The 21,764-nt window shown below is 40.7% G+C and overlaps 1 protein-coding gene across 1 annotated transcript in view; it reads left to right on the forward strand.

Moving 5' to 3' along the window:
- Nucleotides 1-3,219: 3,219 nt before the first annotated feature.
- Nucleotides 3,220-21,764, forward strand: part of CACNA1A (calcium voltage-gated channel subunit alpha1 A) — a 132,248-nt gene continuing 113,703 nt past the window's right edge. Inside the window, exons 1-2 of the mRNA XM_072399471.1 lie at nucleotides 3,220-3,320; nucleotides 5,637-5,776. Of these exons, the coding sequence (XP_072255572.1) occupies nucleotides 3,228-3,320; nucleotides 5,637-5,776 (233 nt within the window). The 5' untranslated portion in view covers nucleotides 3,220-3,227. The remainder of the gene's footprint in view (nucleotides 3,321-5,636; nucleotides 5,777-21,764) is intronic.

The following is a 21,764-nucleotide window of genomic DNA, read 5'->3' on the forward strand; positions in this document are numbered from 1 at the left end:
GGTTCTGGTACCCCTAGCAGGTAGCAGTTGAACCACAGGAGCTCAGCTTCAACGTCCAGTTCCCACTACAAGGGGCCACCAAAAAAAGTAGTGTTGCCCATTGTCACCTCTGACATTTTCCAATCTAACTTCAGTTTTAGGCTTCATTTCGAAATCTGGAATCAATCTATTCCGACATATTGGCACTTTACGAGCATCTTTATATCATCGCATTAAGGTTCTGTAGCTGACAAATCTAAATACCAGCAGAACCAGGACCCTGCCCTATGTTATGACTATGGCCCTATGAAATGAAAGCCACACTGTAGATCTAGCATGGCTTTCTGCCCGCTTATTCATCCTTTCTCCTTTGCTGCATGCGTCAGTGAAAATCATCATTTCTTAACAGTGATTTAGCATTTCTGCCAAGCACCATCACCCCTGGACTCATTCCACAATATATTCCTGATGTACCCGCCTACTGCTTTATACTTGCCCAGTTCAGCACCACATTGCTTCCTCGTTTTATTTAGCAAGCATTTCTGCAATGCTTTATAGACAACATTGATCTGTTCTTATATACCCCTTCCTCCGAGGGAGCTCATAAACGAATGCCCCTACCACAGTCACACAGAGGTGGAAGATGTGTGATGGCAGCCATGTAAAAATGGGGGGAACATACAAATTTGGTTTAGATGGACTCCCTGGTGGAAATCAAACCAAGTACTCTAGTGCTTTAGGGCTAACCAACTAGCCACCAATCTGCCTAAATAATTTGTCCAATGATAGGCATTAGAAAAGTGGGGACAGCATGGGGTTTCTATTCAGACTCAGCCCTGTTTATACAAGGAAATGGCAATTCTGGGGTAAATGATGTTTGAAATGCCATAACATGCTACAATGGCAAAAGGGAAAAATTGTTAAGGTGAAATAGAATTACATTCTTTCTTTATAATTTAAAGTGAACCTGTAATCAGGGTATTAGCATGTTATTTATTCCTAACAAGCAGTATAGAATCTTTAAGTAACCTCCATGACTGCAGGCACTCTGCAGCAATTCATTCTAAAATTAGGAGCCAGGAGTATTAAATTTTTTCAATTTATTCTCTCAGCATATCATCAAACCGTACTTTTCTTTTCAATCAGTTACCCCTACTAGCAGGTATATAACAGCTCAGATGCTCCTGCTTCTCTCCAAGCAGTGATTCGGTAGCTCAGATGCCCCTGCTTCTCTCCCAGCAGTGATTCGGTAGCTGAGATGCCCCTGCTTCTCTCAAAGCAGTGATTCAGTAGCTCAGATCCCCTTGCTCCCCTACACCCTGCAGTGATTGTGCTCAGCTACTGAAAGAGTGACCTGGACAACTTCAGTGCTCTCGTCTTCTTTTCTGAAAATGAATTGCTTCACAGTGCCTGCAGCTACAAAGGAAACATAGTACTTGTTTGAAAACTCATGCAATACTTTTAAGTAATATGTAAATATGTACAGTAGATGTCCATTGCCTTGGGACAGATTCATATTAAGCAGTACTGGTTGTAGGGTTGTGGAAGTAGAACAAACACCCTGCAGAGGCCATTCACTTGCTATGGAGTACAGCAGTACAGGGTCTTATTACTGTTTACCTGCAGCATTATAAATCCTGACATCTGTAGCCTTAGAAGATGAAATCAAATAGATTTGTAAACAACCCATAAAGATAGCTCAGTAAAAGTTGACCAGTTACAAAAGATGACAAAAGTTGTACTAAACTATAAACAGACAGTAATAGGACATTATTAAAATCACAGATTTTAGCAGGAATTTTAAGGAATATATAAAAATGTCCAGCCAGGCCTGATGGAATGATGGGGACCTGTTTTAGCCATGGTATGTGTTCATCTAATTGGGTGTAATGCTTTGGTCAATGGCTGCCGGAATACTGCCAATGAGACCCTAGCACTCATGGAAATCATGCTGGGTAAATGAGGTACAACAAATAAAACTAGGTGGTGATATGTGGTGAACTGCTATTACAGCCACTGCTTTATGCAATAGGATTGATCTATGGCATGCACACAAAATAAACTCAAAGCCTCTTCTATGTGATTGGTGGAAACTGGACACAAAAACAACACTGTGACTGGTTGGTATGAATGTGTTAAAACTTGTACTAATATGCTAAAAAAGCAAGTGAAAAGTGAAAAAGCAAATATTTCAAATTCCTACTTGGAGTCTTTTTTTCTTCGACCTATAAATAAATATATATATGTTAGAAATGTGACCAAGAGTGTCAATTTCTTAACGCAGCTCTGTCCTCACTTGTGCATCACAGGCCTTTCTTCTTCTAAGAGTGTCTAAACAAAGTTTGTGCTGGCCTAGCTCTTCCTCTTCTACTCACCCTCTATATAATGTTTTATGTAGTTTCTGAGAGAGTAGCAAGGGGAATGGTAGACAATGTCAGGGAAAATATTACATGTGAATGCCAGGTAAATAATATGCTAAGTGAACATAAAATCCTATGGGAAGATTTCTGCTGAAACAAACGTTTTGGCAAGCGGTTCTCTTTAAAGGCCAGACCTTACTTGTGCTTCTGCTCCTTCATGTCCAATCAGCAGGCTGAGGACAGGTCAGATCACCCTGTAATATTTAATTGCCATAAAGTACAGCCTGGTAGGGAAGGTTGGGTCACAAGTAAGGCTAAACAGAATTGCACACCGGGTAAACATAAAAAGAGAAAGGACAGGTCATGTATAGTGTGTGCATGTAGAGGTTAAGAATTAAGCTTCAAACGCAAATATTTTAAAAATGTTATGTTGTTCTCAAGTGAGTATCAACTTACAAGGCAAGAGAATATTTATAGACGATTAGAGTTCAATTTAGCATGCAGAAAATGGAAGATTTTATGGTACAGTTGGGCAGTTTGTAATTTTTAGAGATGCACATTTTCAAGGATAAATAGGACCCTGGGCTGTTCCTCGAAATCCACAACACTTATCATTTATGGATTATCCCCTCACCAACTTTATACGTTTCAGTATTGTGTTGCTTTTGGTTTACAAGCTGGCAATTCTTCCTTTTCTTGTATATATTATACTATCAGTTTGTGTCGAATATAAAACTGTTCTTTTCTCAGAATGCACCCCATTAGCACTAAGTGAATGCTATCCTTGCAGATCAAACATCCAACACTGTTTTGTACGATTTTTTTTTTCTAGATGATTCTGTTTGGACATTGTTTTCCTTAACCATCATTTTTACTCCTTTTGAATACATGATTTTAGCAACCATCATAGCAAATTGCATTGTCTTGGCAATGGAACAGCATCTGCCAGAGGGAGACAAGACCCCGATGTCAGAGCGCCTGGTAAGTTTCATGAAAACTTCACAATATTTCCATAGAATTTACAAACGCATGTGTTATTATAATGCTTATTATAGTCAGCAGCTGTAACTTGGTTACATGTTATTTCTTACTAGAGGGAATAGAATGGGAAAAAATGCTGGAACTGGACATTAATAGCATAAAAGAGGTTACAGAATGAAGATATAACAAGCCTTTTATTACTACATGAAACATTCACACCTTAAAGGGGTACATTCACTCAAGTCTAATTGAAATATATTGATAGTGTTACCACTATCCACCAAATAGTATTGAACAGAAATCAGATTGATGGATCACCCCCAACCTAATGCAGAGCTCTAAAGTGGTAAAAGGAATAAGTTGTGTGTGGCCCCACCCCCTACCTTCTATGATATACTATTGGACCATTCTTGTGATGGACAGCCTTAGTGAATAATTTACATATTGGAGTTACCTTGCAGGGTGCCACAGTACTTAAGGTGTATCAGGCTGGTGGTCCTAGATGAAGATACTCTACTATTCGGACATCAGTCAGACCAGGACACAACACATGCTAGCTCCCCCCCTTTAGGCTTTTAATCATGAAGTCTGAAGGAAACCTTTTTAGCACCAACCTGAGTTGCAGGTCTTGTGTTTAAATGCTAAGAGCTACAAAGAAAGCCAATGTAAGTAGTTGTTAAAGTTGAGAAAAAAACAGTGGTTGTCAAACTTTGGTTCCCCGGTAGCCATAAACCAGCTTCATGCAATGAGAAGGCCTTGCACACAGGGATTTCTCAACACCATCCAGGAAAGCCACTTTACAGAGTGGTAGGAAGGTCCAGGCCCTTGGAATGCAGAAAATCTGAGCACCCAGAAATCTCACTAACAAGTGAAGGAATCTCTAGCCTAATGTTGCCATCCATAACATCAAAATGACGATTGACATGGGACATTACTCCCCTTTTTTGCTCCTTTTGGTTACAGTCCAGGCCCCTAGTTTGACACTGAACTGGCCTTTTGTTTTGGGAACCCTCACATACAATGATATATGTCCTTTAGCACACAAACCCTTCACCATGACCCTCAATTGTACAACCCCAAGGCACACTTTGCATGGCACAATGGTTGTGTTTTCCTCCAAGACCAAAGGTTCCCTGCAGCAAGGCACCAATATGTTGTGGCCTTGTTTAGGGGAGGTTAATGTCCGGGCTTTATGACATAAAAAAAAGCCCCTAAACACACAGTTACCTATTAAGAAGAAACACACGTCTTTACTGCTTCCCCAGCTTTTGGATATTGCTGCAAAGAAATTAATTTCTGGAACCTGCGAACAAACCCATACTTCAAGCTCCCTGCACCTTTCACTGGTTCTTCCTGCTGACCTCTATGTTCCTGCAGAAGATGGTGTCTAAGTAGACGTCTACAGGAACAACCAACAAGAAATGTAGGGGTAGGGTCAATACTTTTGGAAGTGTTGGTTTCTCTATGGAGTTCAAGAGGTGGTTTCCCAAGATAGAAACATCGTTCAGCGACCATGGCAGAAGGAGAAGTATATATCGTGTTGCTTCTTTACAGATGTGGGCTTTAATTATGTGACGGGGTCCCTTTAAATGGCTGTATGCAATGTTCTGGAGAGCTCCCTATTATCTTGCTATTTAAAGCAACGTTCCATCTAAGAACCTTTCTATTGTTTTTAATTGCAGAGCTGTTTAGATCTCTAATTACAACCTATTAACAATTTTTTCCCAGCTTCTGAAACTGGGAGGGCTTCTAATATGCAAACTACAGACAACATAATTTGTTTTCTGTGCTTGCTGTGTCTGTGTTCACCCAAATCTTGGACAACTATGATGTGCTGAGTAATGGCCACATACAGGTTCTTAATTTAAAAAAATCAGCGAAGGGCTATTACAGACCTTTCCACATACATAGTAAGGTGTCGATTTAGACATTTTCACACATGATTTGCACAACTATCTCTCTGGAGCTGCAAATATTTCCAATTAAATTTAGTCAGAAAATGTGTGAATCTAGTTTTATTTTAAGCAATGGTCTGTTTTGTAATATTACATGCTGCATATATGTAAATAGGATTTAGTAAATCAATTCTTTTGATAATATGCATTTTATAGTTCCTCAAGGGTGGGCAACAGCCCATTGCAACCAATCACCAGCTGCTTTTCTTTAGTGTAACGACTTCCTGCTCCTGAGACCTGAATTCCTATTGGCTGGTGTAGATGAATACACATTGCTGCCCTGTACATTGTATTAAATAGAATCATGTATACAGACAGGACTTTTTAAAATAACTCTCTTACCATGACCTTCTTTCCGCAGGATGATACTGAACCATATTTCATCGGAATCTTCTGCTTTGAAACTGGAATTAAAATCATTGCCTTGGGGTTTGCATTTCACAAAGGATCCTACTTACGCAATGGCTGGAATATGATGGATTTTGTGGTCGTGCTGACAGGGTAAGGGCTCTTTCTCTGTTATTAGAAGCTATGAGGACAAACATATACTGTTCATGGTCAATGGGCTTTTGTAAAGGCACTGTTTTCTGCGCATTTGTGAATTATAATTGTAAATATGTTACTTTAGGCTCCAAAAAGGCCAACCTATTTGCTCTTTGAGATCACTACAGAAAGCAGTAAAAGGATTGTGTTGTAAAGAAATATAAAAGCTGAACAGACATAACTGCTTCCTGAACAATAAACGCTGAGTTTAATATTTCAAATAAAAATCGACATTGTTAATCTGTGGTCACATAACACTCCGAGTCCTGAGTCTATTTTAAAGCAGAAAAGGGGCTCTTTGTAGGCTACTTTTTGGATCACATGAAGAGGTGTAGTGGGTATGGGTGGGAACGCCGTGCCCTCACTTCTTCCGGGAATGGGCACGTCCCCACTCTTATTTTGCAAAGGATTCTTTGGTGGTCTCCAGCTCTGGCCGGTCTGCCCTCCCTGCGCGGGGTCAGGAGAAGGACCCCACTGTGGGGGGGGGGGGGGGGGGTTCGCAGAGCCGCGGACCATGTTCTGTTAGACTTTCTGCCTAAATGCACCCCAGAAACTGATGCACATCATTTCTAACGGGGGTTTCCTGATGGTGACAACAGTGGACCGACCATCCATGCATAATATGCAAAGGGACGACAATAGTGGCCACCAAAGGTCTCCATTGGGGTGCATGTGACAGGGTGACAAAGAGCACAAATGGGAAAAAGTTATCATCCATAAAGTAGGAGATGACTTCATATTGACTTTTATAGTTACTTTACCATGTTAAAGAATAAATTAGATTTTAGTGCTTGGATTTACATCTACTTTTAAAGGGGGGCTATAAGAGCCTCAACACGCGGAATTTATGTGCACCTCTAGTGTCTCCATGCACAAAACCAAAACAAATGAAGTCTGTCACTAGCATTACCACACAAGTTTTTTTTCATCCGTTACTGACTGTAAGTCCGTTATATCCCCACTTTCTGTATTAGGGTGAAAATTCTGTTTGTTCCGCAGTGAAATTTTTTAGCAGTATGCCAGGTAATTTTATGAGTGGCCATATTTTTTCCAGGCTTTTTCTTTTTGATTTTTACCTAGTATGATCTTAGGGTGACAATGCACACATACTACTGTATCTATGGAGGAGCATCATTGTGTTTCTAGGCTTCTCTTCCAGAACACTATCTGTATGGAGTTTGCAGGTTCTCCCTGTGTCTGCGTGGGTTTCCTCCTGGTACTTCGGTTTCCTCCCACATCCCAAAAACATGCATTGAGGTTAATTGGCTTTCCCCCAAAAATTGACCTTAGACTACATTAATGACATATGACTATGGTAGGGACATTAGATTGTGAGCTTCTTTGAGGGACAGCTAGTGACATGACTATGGACTCTGTACAGCGCTGCGTAATATGATGGCGCTTTATAAATACTGTGTAATAATAATAATAATTCTCTTTAATTTAGATCACACATATCTCCCCTTTTACTATTTGTCATTACCTATGGGCTGTGTAGTTCATAGACAATAACTGAGAAAGCTTTTAACATTGATGCGATTTCAGTTCAGTGCACGGGAAGTTACAAGGATATTGGTATCAGTAAATAAAAGCTGACCATTGTAAGTACCCTGGGACTGTTGCGCAGTTTGTTTCTACCCTTGAAAGTTTGGCCTGTTATAGGAAATGGAAAATCAATGAATCTATTGGAAGGATAACCTTTAATAAGACTATGTTAGAGGGGGAGAAACTGAAGCTGCTGTGTTAATGGTAGTGACTTTTTTTTTTCATATGCCCCCTTGCCACGTTTTTGTATGTATGTAACCAGTATGTAAAATTAGCTGGATCTATTGATTATTCTGATTTGCATTCTGAGTATGCAAAAACCACAAGTATATTTCTCTATTGGATCTGACTGTTTACATGTATTAAGCAGAGTTTGGCACACCCTAAAAACAACTTTCAAAACAAAGAGCAGCATTTTAGAGTAACACCTACTATGTGCCCAGAATACTCAGCACAGTACTTCCAGGCCTGAATACACATACATAGGAGCCAGAGTATGCAGCAACCCATTGGCTGAGAAGTGAAGTGTTTGTTAGCCCCACAAATAACTTATATTATTTGGTCTGGTAAATATACCACTAGATATGTTATGTTGTATCGGCTCCATGAGTGCAAAAACATACCTGCTAATTCTTCTGGAGTTCCAGTAACCTTATAAATTCCTGTGCACTCTGCATGCACTGACAGCTACCAAATACCTTATGTTGGGTTTATACCCCCCATGGTATGAAAAACAAGGTTTTTGGTGGTTCTAATATACTTTCTGGTCTATATGCATGTTCCAAAAACATTAGGTTAGTTGGCTTCCCCCTAAAATTGACCTTAGACTGTGTTAATGACATATGACTATGGTAGGGACATTAGATTGTGAGCTCCTTTGAGGGACAGCTAGTGACATGGCTATGGACTTTGTACAATGCTGCGTAATATGTCGGCCCTATATAAATACTGTGTAATATTAGTAATATGTGACAATACTTCTCCATATATACAGTATAGTGAAAATGCTTTGTTACCTCAAAGAGGTATGCATTGTTTCCCCAGGGTCACCATGACCACTATATATACATAAATGTAAATAAATGAGCAGCATGCTTATGTTATGGAGACCCTTTCCATAACAGTGGAGACCCAAAGATTCACAAATGGTTTTGGAATGAGATATCCAACAAGGTTATATGGATGTGATGGTCAGGTGCCCATAAACTGTTTGTGGTAAGGTAGGCAGCAGTGGCATGACATATTGATTATTAACAGTTTTGTATTAAAAAAAAGTTTTTTTCTGGGTTCTGCTCCCAACAAGGGGCTTTCCAAGACTAGATAGAAGATTATCATGGGAGAACCTGGGTGATCCCGCAAACCTGGAATGGAGCTGGTCCAGGATCGAAAAGAGTTTCCAATCCAGGTTCCACCATGATAATCTATCTTCTCCAGTCTTGGATAGCTTTAATAAATCAGACACAATAGGAGAGGATACACTTTCATCAGTAAAGCTGGGCTATTCAGCAAACCTGGAATGGCTTTCCTAAAAGTAATTTGCTATTTGTTAGCAAATATTTTGAAACCTGGACTAAATCCATTCCTGGTTTGTTGGATCACCCAGCTTCACTGAAAGGTGAAAGTGTATCTTCCCCAGCCTTGGATTGCTCACTATGTATGGATTTGATGTGTGCAGCAATTCTACAAGCTTATGTAGTTCAATGATGCTGTCATTCAGATTTTCTATGCCCTCCTTGGGAACCACATTTGGCATAAATCCTTAAAGGGTGTCAATTACTGAGGGTGAACTAAAAAAACTCCAAACACCAGGTTGGCCAGGAAGAAAGCCACAAACTATGACATGGGGATCTTTCTTCGAAGTCCCCGAGAAATATGTGATGCTGGCAGGTTAACTTGTGGCCGGTGGCAAGTTAGAAAAGCAAATGCCCTAGGCAAGTTGTATCACTAGTATGCATTTGAAACCTTCAATTTCAGGACTAGATGGAGTATACCTTTAAATTTGCTTCCACATGAATAATAATATATAATGTAATACATGAAGAGTGGCCCTTTGATATACTTTCCTTCTGAATGAGATAAACTATATGTGTCTCACCTATATAGGCCTGTGTGTATATTCTTCTGGAACGCAGCCAGTCATGGCCTGTATCATTTGTCTTGGCAGGTTTGTGGATCACAGTACATCTCTGCAGTGCTGTAACTAGTTCAGGCTTTAAATAACTGTCCTCATTGTGTTGTCCCAGCAGTGGCATTCTGGGAAGTCAGTCCACCTGGGAATTTATTCTATCTCTTCACTCAGCTAGCAGATTGGACTTTCCACATTGTGACAAACTCAACACACTTTTATTAAAGAAGAACTGCGCTATATGCACTTTACAGCCTAAATGGTAACACGGCATAACACTATTACAAAAACTATTACAGAAACTGATACTGTGGGCCAAACTTAATAAAGCTCTCCAAGGCTGAAGAGGATATACTTTCATCAGAGAACCTGGGAGATCCAGCAAACCTGGAATACTGACACATACATTTGCATATACGTGCATATGCCAACACCCTGCCTGATGGAACCCATCCTAGGCCAGAAATCCTAAATGCTCATATAGCATATTCCTTTACAAACCAGGCAAACACCCTACAATCTTGGGAAACTTTGGTCCAATATTTTCTTAATATGTAGTATTTTAATGTGAGGTTGTGTTGGAACTACCTAGATGTGTTTCATTCTCAGCAATTGGGGCTTCAATGGATTTCAGATGGATTGTGGGTATGTGAAGAAGCTTAAGGTTTGATATTTAGTAATCAGAGTATTAAAGGGTATCTATGTTGAGAGATATTATGTGAGCATACCTTTTACAGAGCTTGGTAAATTTTCCAAGATGTTGGCTATATTGATTTTGTTGTATGTATGTATGTACTATGGAGTTTTATATATTTTAGCTTTGACTCAAGCTAATATTTGACTTTTGAAGTTTGTTTTTCAAGAATAAGTTTGGGACCTATCTTGTTTTTCTTTCTTGTCCATGAACTATAGGTAAACCTTGGACTTACTTGCCATAGAGATGGTTACAGTATGATCCTTGTTGTTTTCTGTGAAAAAAAAATGATATTTGTCTCAAGGGCCTTAAAGTACCTAAAACTAGGACATGGCTATATATACTCAAAAATGTATGTTCGTTATGGCCAGAGTCACGATAGCAGAAATCTAAGATATACAGCTAGGGAAAGAAGTATTTGATCCCCTGCTGATTTTGTATGTTTGCCCTCTGACAAAGAAATGACCAGTCTATAATTGTATTGGTAGGTTTAATATAGGTGTGAGAGACAGAATAACAACAAAAGAACCAGCAAAAACCCAGTGCTCAAATATCAGAGCTTGATGTGCATTGTAATGAGTTAAATAAGTATTTGATCCCTTATCAACCAGTCTGGAGACTGGCTAGGCCACTCTAGGACCTTCATGTGCTTCCTCTTGAGCCATTCATTTGTTGCTTTGGCCGTGTGCCTTGGGTCATTGTCATGCTGGAATACCCATCCACGACCCATTTTCAATGCTCTGACTGAGGGAAGGAGGTGCTCATCCAAGAATTGATGGTACATTGCCCTGTCCATTGTCCCTTTGATGCGATGAAGGTGTCCTGTCCCCTTAGCAGAAAAACACCTCCAAAGCATAATGTGTCCACCTCCATGTTTGACGGTGGGGATGGTGTTTTTGGGGTCATAGGCAGCATTCTTCCTCCATTGAGTTAATGCCAAAGAGCTTAATTTTGGTCTCATCTGACCACAACACTTTCACCCAGTTCTCCTCTGGATCATTCAAATGCTCATTGGCATACTGCAGACGGGCCTGTGGGCTCTGCAAGATTTCAGGCCTTCATGGCGCAATAAGTTACCAATTGTTTTCTTGGTGACTATGGTCCCAGCTGCCCTGAGATCGTTGACAAGTTCCCCCCATGTGGGCTGCTTCGTCCACGTTCTCATGATCATTGCAACTCCACGAGGGGAGATCTTGCATGGAGCCCCAGACTGAGGGAGATTAACAGTTATTTTGTGTTTCTCCCATTTGCAAATTATCACGCCAACTGTTGTCACCTTCTCACTAAGCTGGTTGGCGATAGTCTTGTAGCCCAGTCCAGCCTTGTGTAGGTCTACAGTCTTGTCAATGAAATCCTTAGAAAGCTCTTTGGTCTTGGTCATGGTGGCTAGTTTGGAATCTGATTGATTGATTGCTTCTGTGGAATGGATCTGGTCTAGATAGCCAATAGCAAATGACTTTGAAGAAATCCATTCCAGGTTTGCTGGATCACCCAGCTTCACTGACGAAAGTGTATCTTCTCCAGCCTTGTAGAGCTTTATTAAATCAGGGCTATTGTACCAACTAAAGGTTCAAAAGCTAGGTTTCGGTCTCCTGCCTAATTATGACGTCCAACTTGAATAAATGTACTTTAGGCAGGATCTGGTAAAAAAAAAAGGTACTACAGCTGTAGATGTTCACTAGTGTAAAAGTTGCGTTTCTTTTTTTGCCTTTTAAGAGTAAGTATGTCCCATCTCCATCAATCAATTAATTAATTATTTGTGCGCCTGCAGAATACCATATTCGCCTCCTGGGATCTACTATTGGTGGAGGTTAATCTTAAATATGACTTAATTAAGTGTGGGATTAATGGGTTTCCTAGATAAAGATTTTAAGACTTGGTGCCTCATATTTTAACTCATAATTTTAATTTCCTTCATGGAACTACGCAGGGAGAATAAAGGGTGAGAAAGGCATGAAAAGAGGGGATGTGAGGTATTTGAGGGAGAACAGAAACACTGATTCAAGTAAAGCTGTTTGCTGGCCGAGGGTGTAGCAAAGGAAACATAAAGAACCCATGATATATCAATAGATAAGGGTCACCATGACACAGTCATCTCTGTCTATAGTAAATTGCTCTGCTGCATTTGCTATCCATAAAAAATAGACTGAGATCTGATGTTTGGACATTGTATTCTACTCACAAATGTTGGTGTCTTGGGAACTTGAAGAGCACTACAAAGTATTTTGGCTTCTCTGATTACTCCAAGAATAATTATATGCCATTTATGTGGCTGATCAAGCATGCCAGGAAGCCAAAACCAGTGTTTTCCCCAGCCCCTTTTAGCTGGGTGCACCACCCAGCACTTTTTGTTTTTTGGTGGTAACTGATGAGTTGGGTCACAATACAAGGGCTTCCACCCGGCTACAATTTCTTCCCACCCAGCTTAAAGAAAATTCTGGGTTGGGCACTGCAAACTGTAAGTTATATTTGCATACCATAGTGATATAAGAACAGGGCAAAGGGATTCTCATCTTTCCAGCATTTCCCTTACAACTTGGCACCATCAAAGGTAACAGTCAAGGAGTTGCACACATGCATAGGAACAGTGTTATACTGGTTTGTGTCCTAACGTGGCTGTAAGGCATCAGGGAGGGTTTATTTGGTAGGTGCAGGGGGTTTTGAAGGGTTTTTGCTCTGTACACAACAAGATTGGGTTTTACACTGTAGGAATTGTGGGCATCTCAGACAAGGAACCAGAAAAGACTGTTCTGGTGCCTTAGTCCTTTCTGTCTTCTCCAGGTTGTTGTGGAGTCAGTGACTTTTCTATGATGGCAGAGTGAAGCTTAGTTATATATATAGGTTATTATTATATATTTTAATTTTTTATATATATTATATATACTTAGTTTTAAACTACATATTAAAATGTCATGCCCTCATTCTTATTGTTTTTTTACGCAGCTAGAATAATATTATTTTAATGCCAGATTCATATCTGTTCATAGCAGTTCCAACATATGCATGATAGCACAGGGTACATGGTGCAATGCATTACAGTGCCATTCATTTTAATGGCACTCAAATGCCCCATTACTTTCCAACGTATGTGCATTTTAGCACATTATGATGCATAAATGTGAACTATGCACTGCACTAATGCTGCAGTATGTTGAAATCAGTTTTGTGTGGGCTGCCTTACTGGAATGTATGTTAAAGCACAATACAGCACATGGTATGTGTTAACTGGTTCTAAAAGTCTGTGACGTGAAACAAGTTACAGTTCATATTTTATAAGATTCTGTGTACTTCAAAAAAGCAAGTTTATTAGATTAGCACACCAAGAAAAATACTATACCTCTAAACAACGTAGGCTGGTGGGATTTTTAGGATCTTGCATGGCAAGATTTACCTGCTTGCTATTCTTACTATGATGAGTATCTATGATGAGTCTACTATGATGATGCTATTCTTACTATGTGTAGTATCATCACACTCCAAAAACTACACCTTTTTTCCTAAGTAGTATACTTCCCATATTAAAATTAGAATAAGCTCTCTAAAACTAGTTTATTTAAAGGATGATATTTAGAAACATCATGCAGGCTGAAAACTGGGTTATGTGCACCTGATTCTAAAAACAACATCACACCTGACTTGCAAAATGCTATATCTATGACTGGACTGTGACTTTATCTGTACCCATACTCTGTCCCAAATTTCATACTCTGAACCCGCTGTACCCTGAACCCATTTAAACTTCTGTCACATCGGTTGTCATATTGCACAAGACTGTCAGGTTACAGAACCACTTCACACATCACAGACTTCCCATGTTAAAGAAAGATTGCTCCATACAGACAGCCTGCCAGACATTCTGTCATATAGAGAGTGAAAGAAAGCCTGCCTCATACAGAAAGACTGCCAGCATCAGCATAATACAGAGAGACAGCCCCATTGATAGACTGTTCCATAGTGGGAGAGACTGCGCCATATAGACTTCCCTCTTCAAAGAGTCAGCAAGACTGTACCATATGGACTTCTGTATACAAAGTGACAGCTCAATGTAGAAAGACCGTACCATGTAGACTTACTTTTACAGTATGATAGCTCAGCACAGAGAGACTGTGTCATAAAAGCTGCTCTCTAGAAAGAGACAGCTCAACACAGAAACTGTGCCATACAGACTTATCTCTCCCAAGAAAAAAATCAAACATAGAGACTGTACTATATGGACTGCTGCATACATTGACAGACGAAACAGCATAGAGAGCTATACAGACTACCCACCTGTAAGAGATAGTTCAATACAAAGATTTGGTCCAGTACAAACTGCACTCTTTTTAGAGACAGCTCGACATACAGTGATTGGGCTATTCGCATTACCCTCTACTGTGAGACAAGTAAACTCAGAGAGCCATATAGACTGCACTCTACTGAGAGACAACCCAGCACAGAGATACTGTACCATACAGACTGCAGTCTACTGAGAGACAGCTCAGCGCAGAGATACTGTGCCATACAGACTGCAGTCTACTGAGAGACAGCTCAGCGCAGAGATACCATACAGACTGCAGTCTACTGAGAGACAGCTCAGCGCAGAGATACTGTGCCATACAGACTGCAGTCTACTGAGAGACAGCTCAGCGCAGAGATACTGTGCCATACAGACTGCAGTCTACTGAGAGATGGCTTAGCGCAGAGATACTGTGCCATACAGACTGCACTCTACTGAGAGACGGCTTAGCGCAGAGATACTGTGCCATACAGACTGCACTCTACTGAGCTTAGCGCAGAGATACTGTGCCATACAGACTGCACTCTACTGAGGGACAGCTCAGCGCAGAGATACCTTGCAATACAGACTGCACTCTACTGTGGGACAGCTCAGCACAGATATACTGTGCCATACAGACTGCACTCTGATGGGAGACAGCTCAGCGCAGAGATATTGTGCCATACAGACTAAACTCTGCTAAGAGACAGCTCAGCGCAGAGATACCTTGCAATACAGACTGCACTCTACTGTGGGACAGCTCAGCACAGATATACTGTGCCATACAGACTGCACTCTACTGAGAGACAGCTCAGCGCAGAGATACCTTGCAATACAGACTGCACTCTACTGAGGGACAGCTCAGCGCAGAGATACTGTGCCATAGAAGACTGCACTCTACTGAGAGACAGCTCAGCGCAGAGATACCTTGCAATACAGACTGCACTCTACTGAGGGACAGCTCAGCACAGAGATACTGTGCCATACAGACTGCACTCTACTGAGAGACAGCTCAGCTCAGAGATACCTTGCAATACAGACTGCACTCTACTGAGGGACAGCTCAGCGCAGAGATACTGTGCCATACAGACTGCACTCTGCTGGGAGACAGCTCAGCGCAGAGATACTGTGCCATATAGACTGCACTCTACTGAGTGACAGCTCAGCAAAGAGCTACCTTGCAACACAGACTGCACTCTACTGGGAGACAGCTCAGCACCGAGATACTGTGCCATAAAGACTGCACTTTGCTGAGAGACAACTGAACACTGATAGACTGAGACAGATTTACTAAAGGAATTTAGGCTGTTTACGTGGAAGGAATAATTCACAAAGCTTAATGAATATGGTGAAGGATCACTTTGGCGCTAATACCCAATCATGTGCAAAGAAATCTAAATAAAATAGATTTTTCCTTGCACATGATTGGATGGTTGACGTCAGCAGAGTTTCATCCCATATTCCTTGCAAAAGGAGAATTCCCTTTGCTATGTGAAGAACCTGATTTCCTTTAGTATATCAACTAAGAGACACCTTAACACAGACATGTGTGTCAACCTGGGGAGTAAATTTATCTGGGGGGATATGGTAGTAGTCTGCAAGCAAACGTTGATGTGGTTTATTTGAAAAAGAGGCATGGCTAATTGTAATAAATGTTGGATGTGTAATGCAGGAATTTGGAGTTTCAGACTCCACCAAGAGACTGCTTTAACAAAGAGACAGCTCTAGATAGAGACTGTGCTATCCAAGCACTAAAAATGGATAATATTCCATGGTGAATTGAATGTGCTTCCTATACCTTGGGTGGTATGTATGGTTCCATAAGCCAATTGACCAGAAAAACAAATATGGCAGGTCCTAGGTTTCATGGCTCAAGGAATCCCCAGCAAATTTTGAAGGAACCCTGGGATTCCAGGGTTCCTTCAAAAGAGCAGGGTTCGGCAAAGTTTTATGGCCAATAGGCCATTTATGAGGTGGACGGGAGCACACTAGATCGGACCTGCCCTAAAGGCTCCGCCAACCACAAGGGAACGCCCCTTGAAGTGAGATCCCTCTCCTCCGCATGCATTGCAGAGGGGAGGGATTTACCTTCAGGGAGCTTTCCCTATTTACCATGACGGCGGAAGTATCAACGCTGGCCGCGGTACATAGGAGAGCAACTGCAAGGGGGCGGCTCCGGCTCCGGTAGTTCCTAACGCCCCCTGGCCGATCCGCCAGCATTAGGCCGGATCGGCTAGCGGGTGTTAGGCAGAACAAACTACCGGCTAGGCCATATCTGGCCTAAAGGTCGGAGTTTGCCGACTCCTAGTATAGAGTAAGGAAAGGTTAAAACTTTTGACAATTTATTTCTTTATGTCAGTGTCATGCAGACTAGATGTTCTTCATCTAATATCCTAGAGAACCAAGTGATAGGAATTATCTTCCTAAATCATTGTCACAGAAACAAATGGCCTCAATGAAAAATCCCTCCTCTCCTCACTTCTGGTGACAAAACTTGGGATTCACCTTTCACCTGTTTGGGTGAAAATGGCTACTGGCAGAAACAGGGCAAATCCACCAGGGTATATTTCCATACTTTGTCCACAATGAAGGAAAAATGTCTGTGGACACATAATAATGTGATTTTGGTGTTAGAGGATATTGATGAAAGATGGAGGTTGCTTCTTGACGTTTAACATTCAGTGTTTTCTACGTGACTGCAGGAATATAAAGTGCTAAATGAATTGTGTATCCAGCTGTTCATCCATTGATTCATTTGTCTTTCCATCTGTGTGTCCTTCATTCATTCATTTGTCCCATTGCTTGGTCATCCACCCATTCATTCCACCATTTTATTTCCCTTCTTTCCACCCATTGATGACCCCACACATTCATTTAGATGTTTTAAATCATTTGTTTATATATCCATCAGTCCATTGGTTCATTCATTCATTTATTCATTCACATAGACACACCAATTCATTGCTCAATGCTAGAACGTCTCTCAGTTGATTAAAATATATATTTATTCATCTGCTAGACAGATTTGTGGCTTTCCATTGGGAAGAGCGCTTCTCGCACCTTAAGTAGGAAAGTCGTGAGGAAGCCACAGACACCTCTATGGGGGTATCTGTCTGACATCCGAAGTCATTCATAAAAGCCGCATGTCTTCCTTCCCCCACCACATCTCCGCGCCCATGCCGTAACTCTGCGCTATGCCGAGGGGATGGGAGGATGGGGAGAGCGTTCTGTTCTCAGCAAAGATGCTATCAATGAACAGTGGTTTGTCACCAAGGTAACAAGACCAAAGGTAGTCGTGGAAACCATGTGAATGAGGCATGGCTTGTTACCATGGGAACCCTGCTGAATGGGGATAGACCCATAGCTGCCTATCACCTCTTCCCCCTCCCTAAAAATATATTACCATAAATCCATAATTTATGGACCTGTTGATAGGATATTAATAGTACGCTATCCGAATGCAGTGGTGTATTTTACCAGAGTGGGATGAGAGTGATCATATCAAATGTTATCATATAGCGGACATGAGAAAGACGCAGGAATACGATCCACACTGCGTGCTATAATTCAAAGAACACACCCTGTACTGTTCAGCATAGGTGACCCAGTTCTGTATGATCCTCCATTGGAGCGAAATGAGTCAGGGACTGCTCATTTACAATGTGAGGGCCTCGCCGCATTAAAACGCGTCAGTCAGGTTGCAGCAAACAATACATTTCAAAAGAAAGAAATATAGAGAGCATGACATTTTTGTAACATTTTGAAAGGTAGATGCTAATCCTGGTATCATGTAGCATGACCTCATGTAGTATTGATCCCCCACTCATGTCATATAGATATCATGGCAGTAATTAAAAGGCTGCTTTTTAGAGTTTGGTTTTATGGTCAGCCAAATCTGATGCTCCCCCTACATTCCCAATCCTGGTTACAGATGAGCTGTATCGAAGTCCACAAGTCTAAACAAGGACTTTAATGTGACACTTACACATTTACTAAAGTTAAAAGTACAAAAAATGACCAAAAGTTTAAAATTTACAAAAAAAAAAAAAAACAGTGTCTGCCTATTATATATTCCTCTAGTATTATTAATATTATTATTATAATAATAAACGGGATTTATTTAGCGCCAACATATTACGCAGCACTGTACATTAAATAGGGATTGCAAATGACGGACTAATATAGACAGTGATAAAGAAGGAGAGGACAGTACAGTACTATGATCATAGTGGGGTCATAACTGTGTGGGACCCCATTGCAAAAATGTAGAAATCCCCTTATTGTTTCAGTATAACCAAGGCAATTCCTTTGCTGATAAAAAAAACATTTATTGCTTTCATTGGAAATTAAAATTTATATTATTTATATTTTTTATAAAATATAAATAATTTATTTATATAAATTTATATTAATTTATATACAATGTATCACTTTTGCTATTTTCACATACACAAGTCAACATGTAACAAAATTGTTCTGGGCCCTTTGTACTTCAGGTCCCCACAGAATAAACATGGTCTACTAAGGCTATGTACACACATGCAATAATTGTTGTTGGAAAGGATCTTTCACGATCCTTTCCAATGACTAAGGACTGCACGATGTATGAACGAGCTCTGTACATACAGCACTGTTCTGCTCTATGGGGAGGGAAGGGGGGGCATGAACGAGCAGAACCCCACTGTGCTCTCTCCCCGTTCACTTCCGTTACGATCGTTCCTCGTCAATCTTCCATGGATCCACCAGGACGACGAGCATTGTACACACGTCAGATTCTCGTCCGATATCAGCCCTGAGCAGATTATTGGACGAGAACAATTGCATGTGTGTACCCAGCCTAAATCTGTAGTCACACACTTGATGTCATGAAAATACAATTGAGAGGTAGAACTGGTTACCAAAAGACACAATAAAGAAATTTAAGGATGGCTGCATTAAAAAACAAAGTTCATCCATGTAACTCTGATCCTCCTGCAAACTACTTAACTGTAAACAATGGCTACAACCTCCCACTTCACTTCCATTTCAGATTTATTATCAATACAGACTTGTATAAGTTGTATTTGGAAAGGGGATGATTTGGGGACTTTAAAGCTACGTACACACATCCAACGGTTCTTGCCCGATTATCAGCTCAGGGCCGAGATCGGGCGAGAATCTGGCGTGTGTACAGCGCCAGTCGTCCATCGTCCGAACGACCATATTGGTGGACCCACGGACGATGGACGACTAATGATCCTAATGCATGGAAACGAGAAAAGCGCACAGCAGGGTGCCGCTCCGTCGCTCTCCCCTTCCCCCCCCCATAGACCAGAACGGTGCTGTATGTACAGCACTCGTTCATGCATCGTGCAGTGCTAGTCGTTGGAAAGGATTGTGAAAGATCCCTTCCAACCACTAATATTGCACGTGTGTATGCGGCTTAAGTCATAGGGGGCAAAAAGGAGAGGTGTAGTTTGTTTAAAAGTACACCTTTTTTATTTATAAGGCCTGTTGCAGATTTACATTATAGAGTTTTCTCTTACTGTCCATATCAACAATATGCCCCTTTCAGCAGTGATGGAGCAACTTTCACTAGTCATAATGGAAGTTGAATCTTAGTAATTTTGCCACTGGCAAAGTGTCATCAGCAACTGAATGGCCGGTCTGACATGGCCCTAAGTGCCATGTAAAATGCAGAGAAGCTTACAAGGGGCAAGTGGTAAGAAACATGCATATGACCTGGAGCTTTTCTATCTCATCCTATTGAAATCTTGTGCGCAATGAAAAATACTCAAAAGGATATAGTTGCATGAAATGGCTCTGGGAACAATACAAAGTCTGCTGTAAATTACAGAAGACAACGGCAGACAGATCTCCATGGCAATAAGCAAAGTTTAAAGATTTAAAATATGATGATCAATACTATTTACCAACTTGATTATTTTAATGTTCTGCCCTATAATATTACCGCTAAATGTTGGGCAAGCTTATTTAATGCTAGCTAAGGCTCCATCCTGCCATCCGAGAATCTGAAACACTTTATGTCATTGCTAAAAGTATCCCTTTGTGTGTTTAGCAGATATTTTAGTCCATCATGACTTCATAGAATCATACCATTCCTTCAGACATGTTGGCTACATAATCCTGAAATCCTCCAATAATACTACAGAGAATATTTGCCAGACCAGACAAAGTTTTTTATTCCTCAATCGTCCAATTTTTATTATTTTGTGCACATTATAGTAAATTTTTGCTCCACAAGTGGTTGTCTGTTGCTGTAACCAATCCTTGAGGTTCAAATGCTTATGAACATTTTACTATTTTAAAGGGTGCATTTTTGTGCAATTGAAGACTTCCAATCTGGACTTTTTGGCCTCTGACCTCTCTCAGTAGCAAGGTGCTTATTCCCACAGAATTTCTACTCAACAGATATTTTTTAACTTTTTCACACCATTAATTGTAAACTCTAGAGAATGTAGTGTTTTAAAAACCCAAATTAGCAGTTTCTAGGATATTGCATGGCTGGAACCAGCACTCAGCCCCCAGCCAAACTTGCATCAATGGAACCTGGCTTTATGTATTGAATTGCAGTCACGTGATTTACTGTTTGTTTCTTTGCATTAATAAGTCAGATATACCTAATACAGTGTCCACTGAGCATGTGTTAAGGCTTGTGCTTGTAAATCGTAAATGCTTCCAAAGGCACAAAGCCCAGAAGCACTCTGTTTTCTGCAGAGCTGCTGATGGTGTATGTCTGTGAAGGTTCTCATTCATCCAGGGGGATATCTAGTGGTAGTTAGTCACATTCAACTGGATTTGTAATGTTGAAGATGTTTTATTGTTTGTTCAAGCCATTTCTTCAACTATAATGAGTGGCAGGTAAAAAACACCCAAGTATGTATATTCAGGCTGGTATGACAGACACCTTTTGTTGTTTTTGTTATATATCAGATATAAATATCAAGAACTAACGCCTATACAGCCATCCTGTTACTGTGAATGGGATTATACAACTAGAACAGGGTGGCTCCATAACTTTCACACCTTGTTCACCCCATCCCCTTTTAGCTGGGCGCACCACCCGGCTGTTTCTGGGTGGGTACTGAACTGTTGGGTCACAATACAGGTGCTACCACCCACCTACAATTTCTTCCCACCTGGCTTAAAAAAAAACTTCTGGGTTCAACAAAGGGATTGGGTGTTTGCCTTACCTATTTAGACACCACCTAATGTCAGTTTTCAGATTTTGTTCACTTGCTGCAGTGACCCTGATGCCTAAAACCTAAATGTTAAAAATTTTGAATTGTGGAACCAGTCATTTAACCTATAAATGTGTAAGAAACAT

This window comes from Pyxicephalus adspersus, chromosome 2, assembly GCF_032062135.1.
Source record: "Pyxicephalus adspersus chromosome 2, UCB_Pads_2.0, whole genome shotgun sequence".
Lineage (NCBI taxonomy): Eukaryota > Metazoa > Chordata > Amphibia > Anura > Pyxicephalidae > Pyxicephalus > Pyxicephalus adspersus.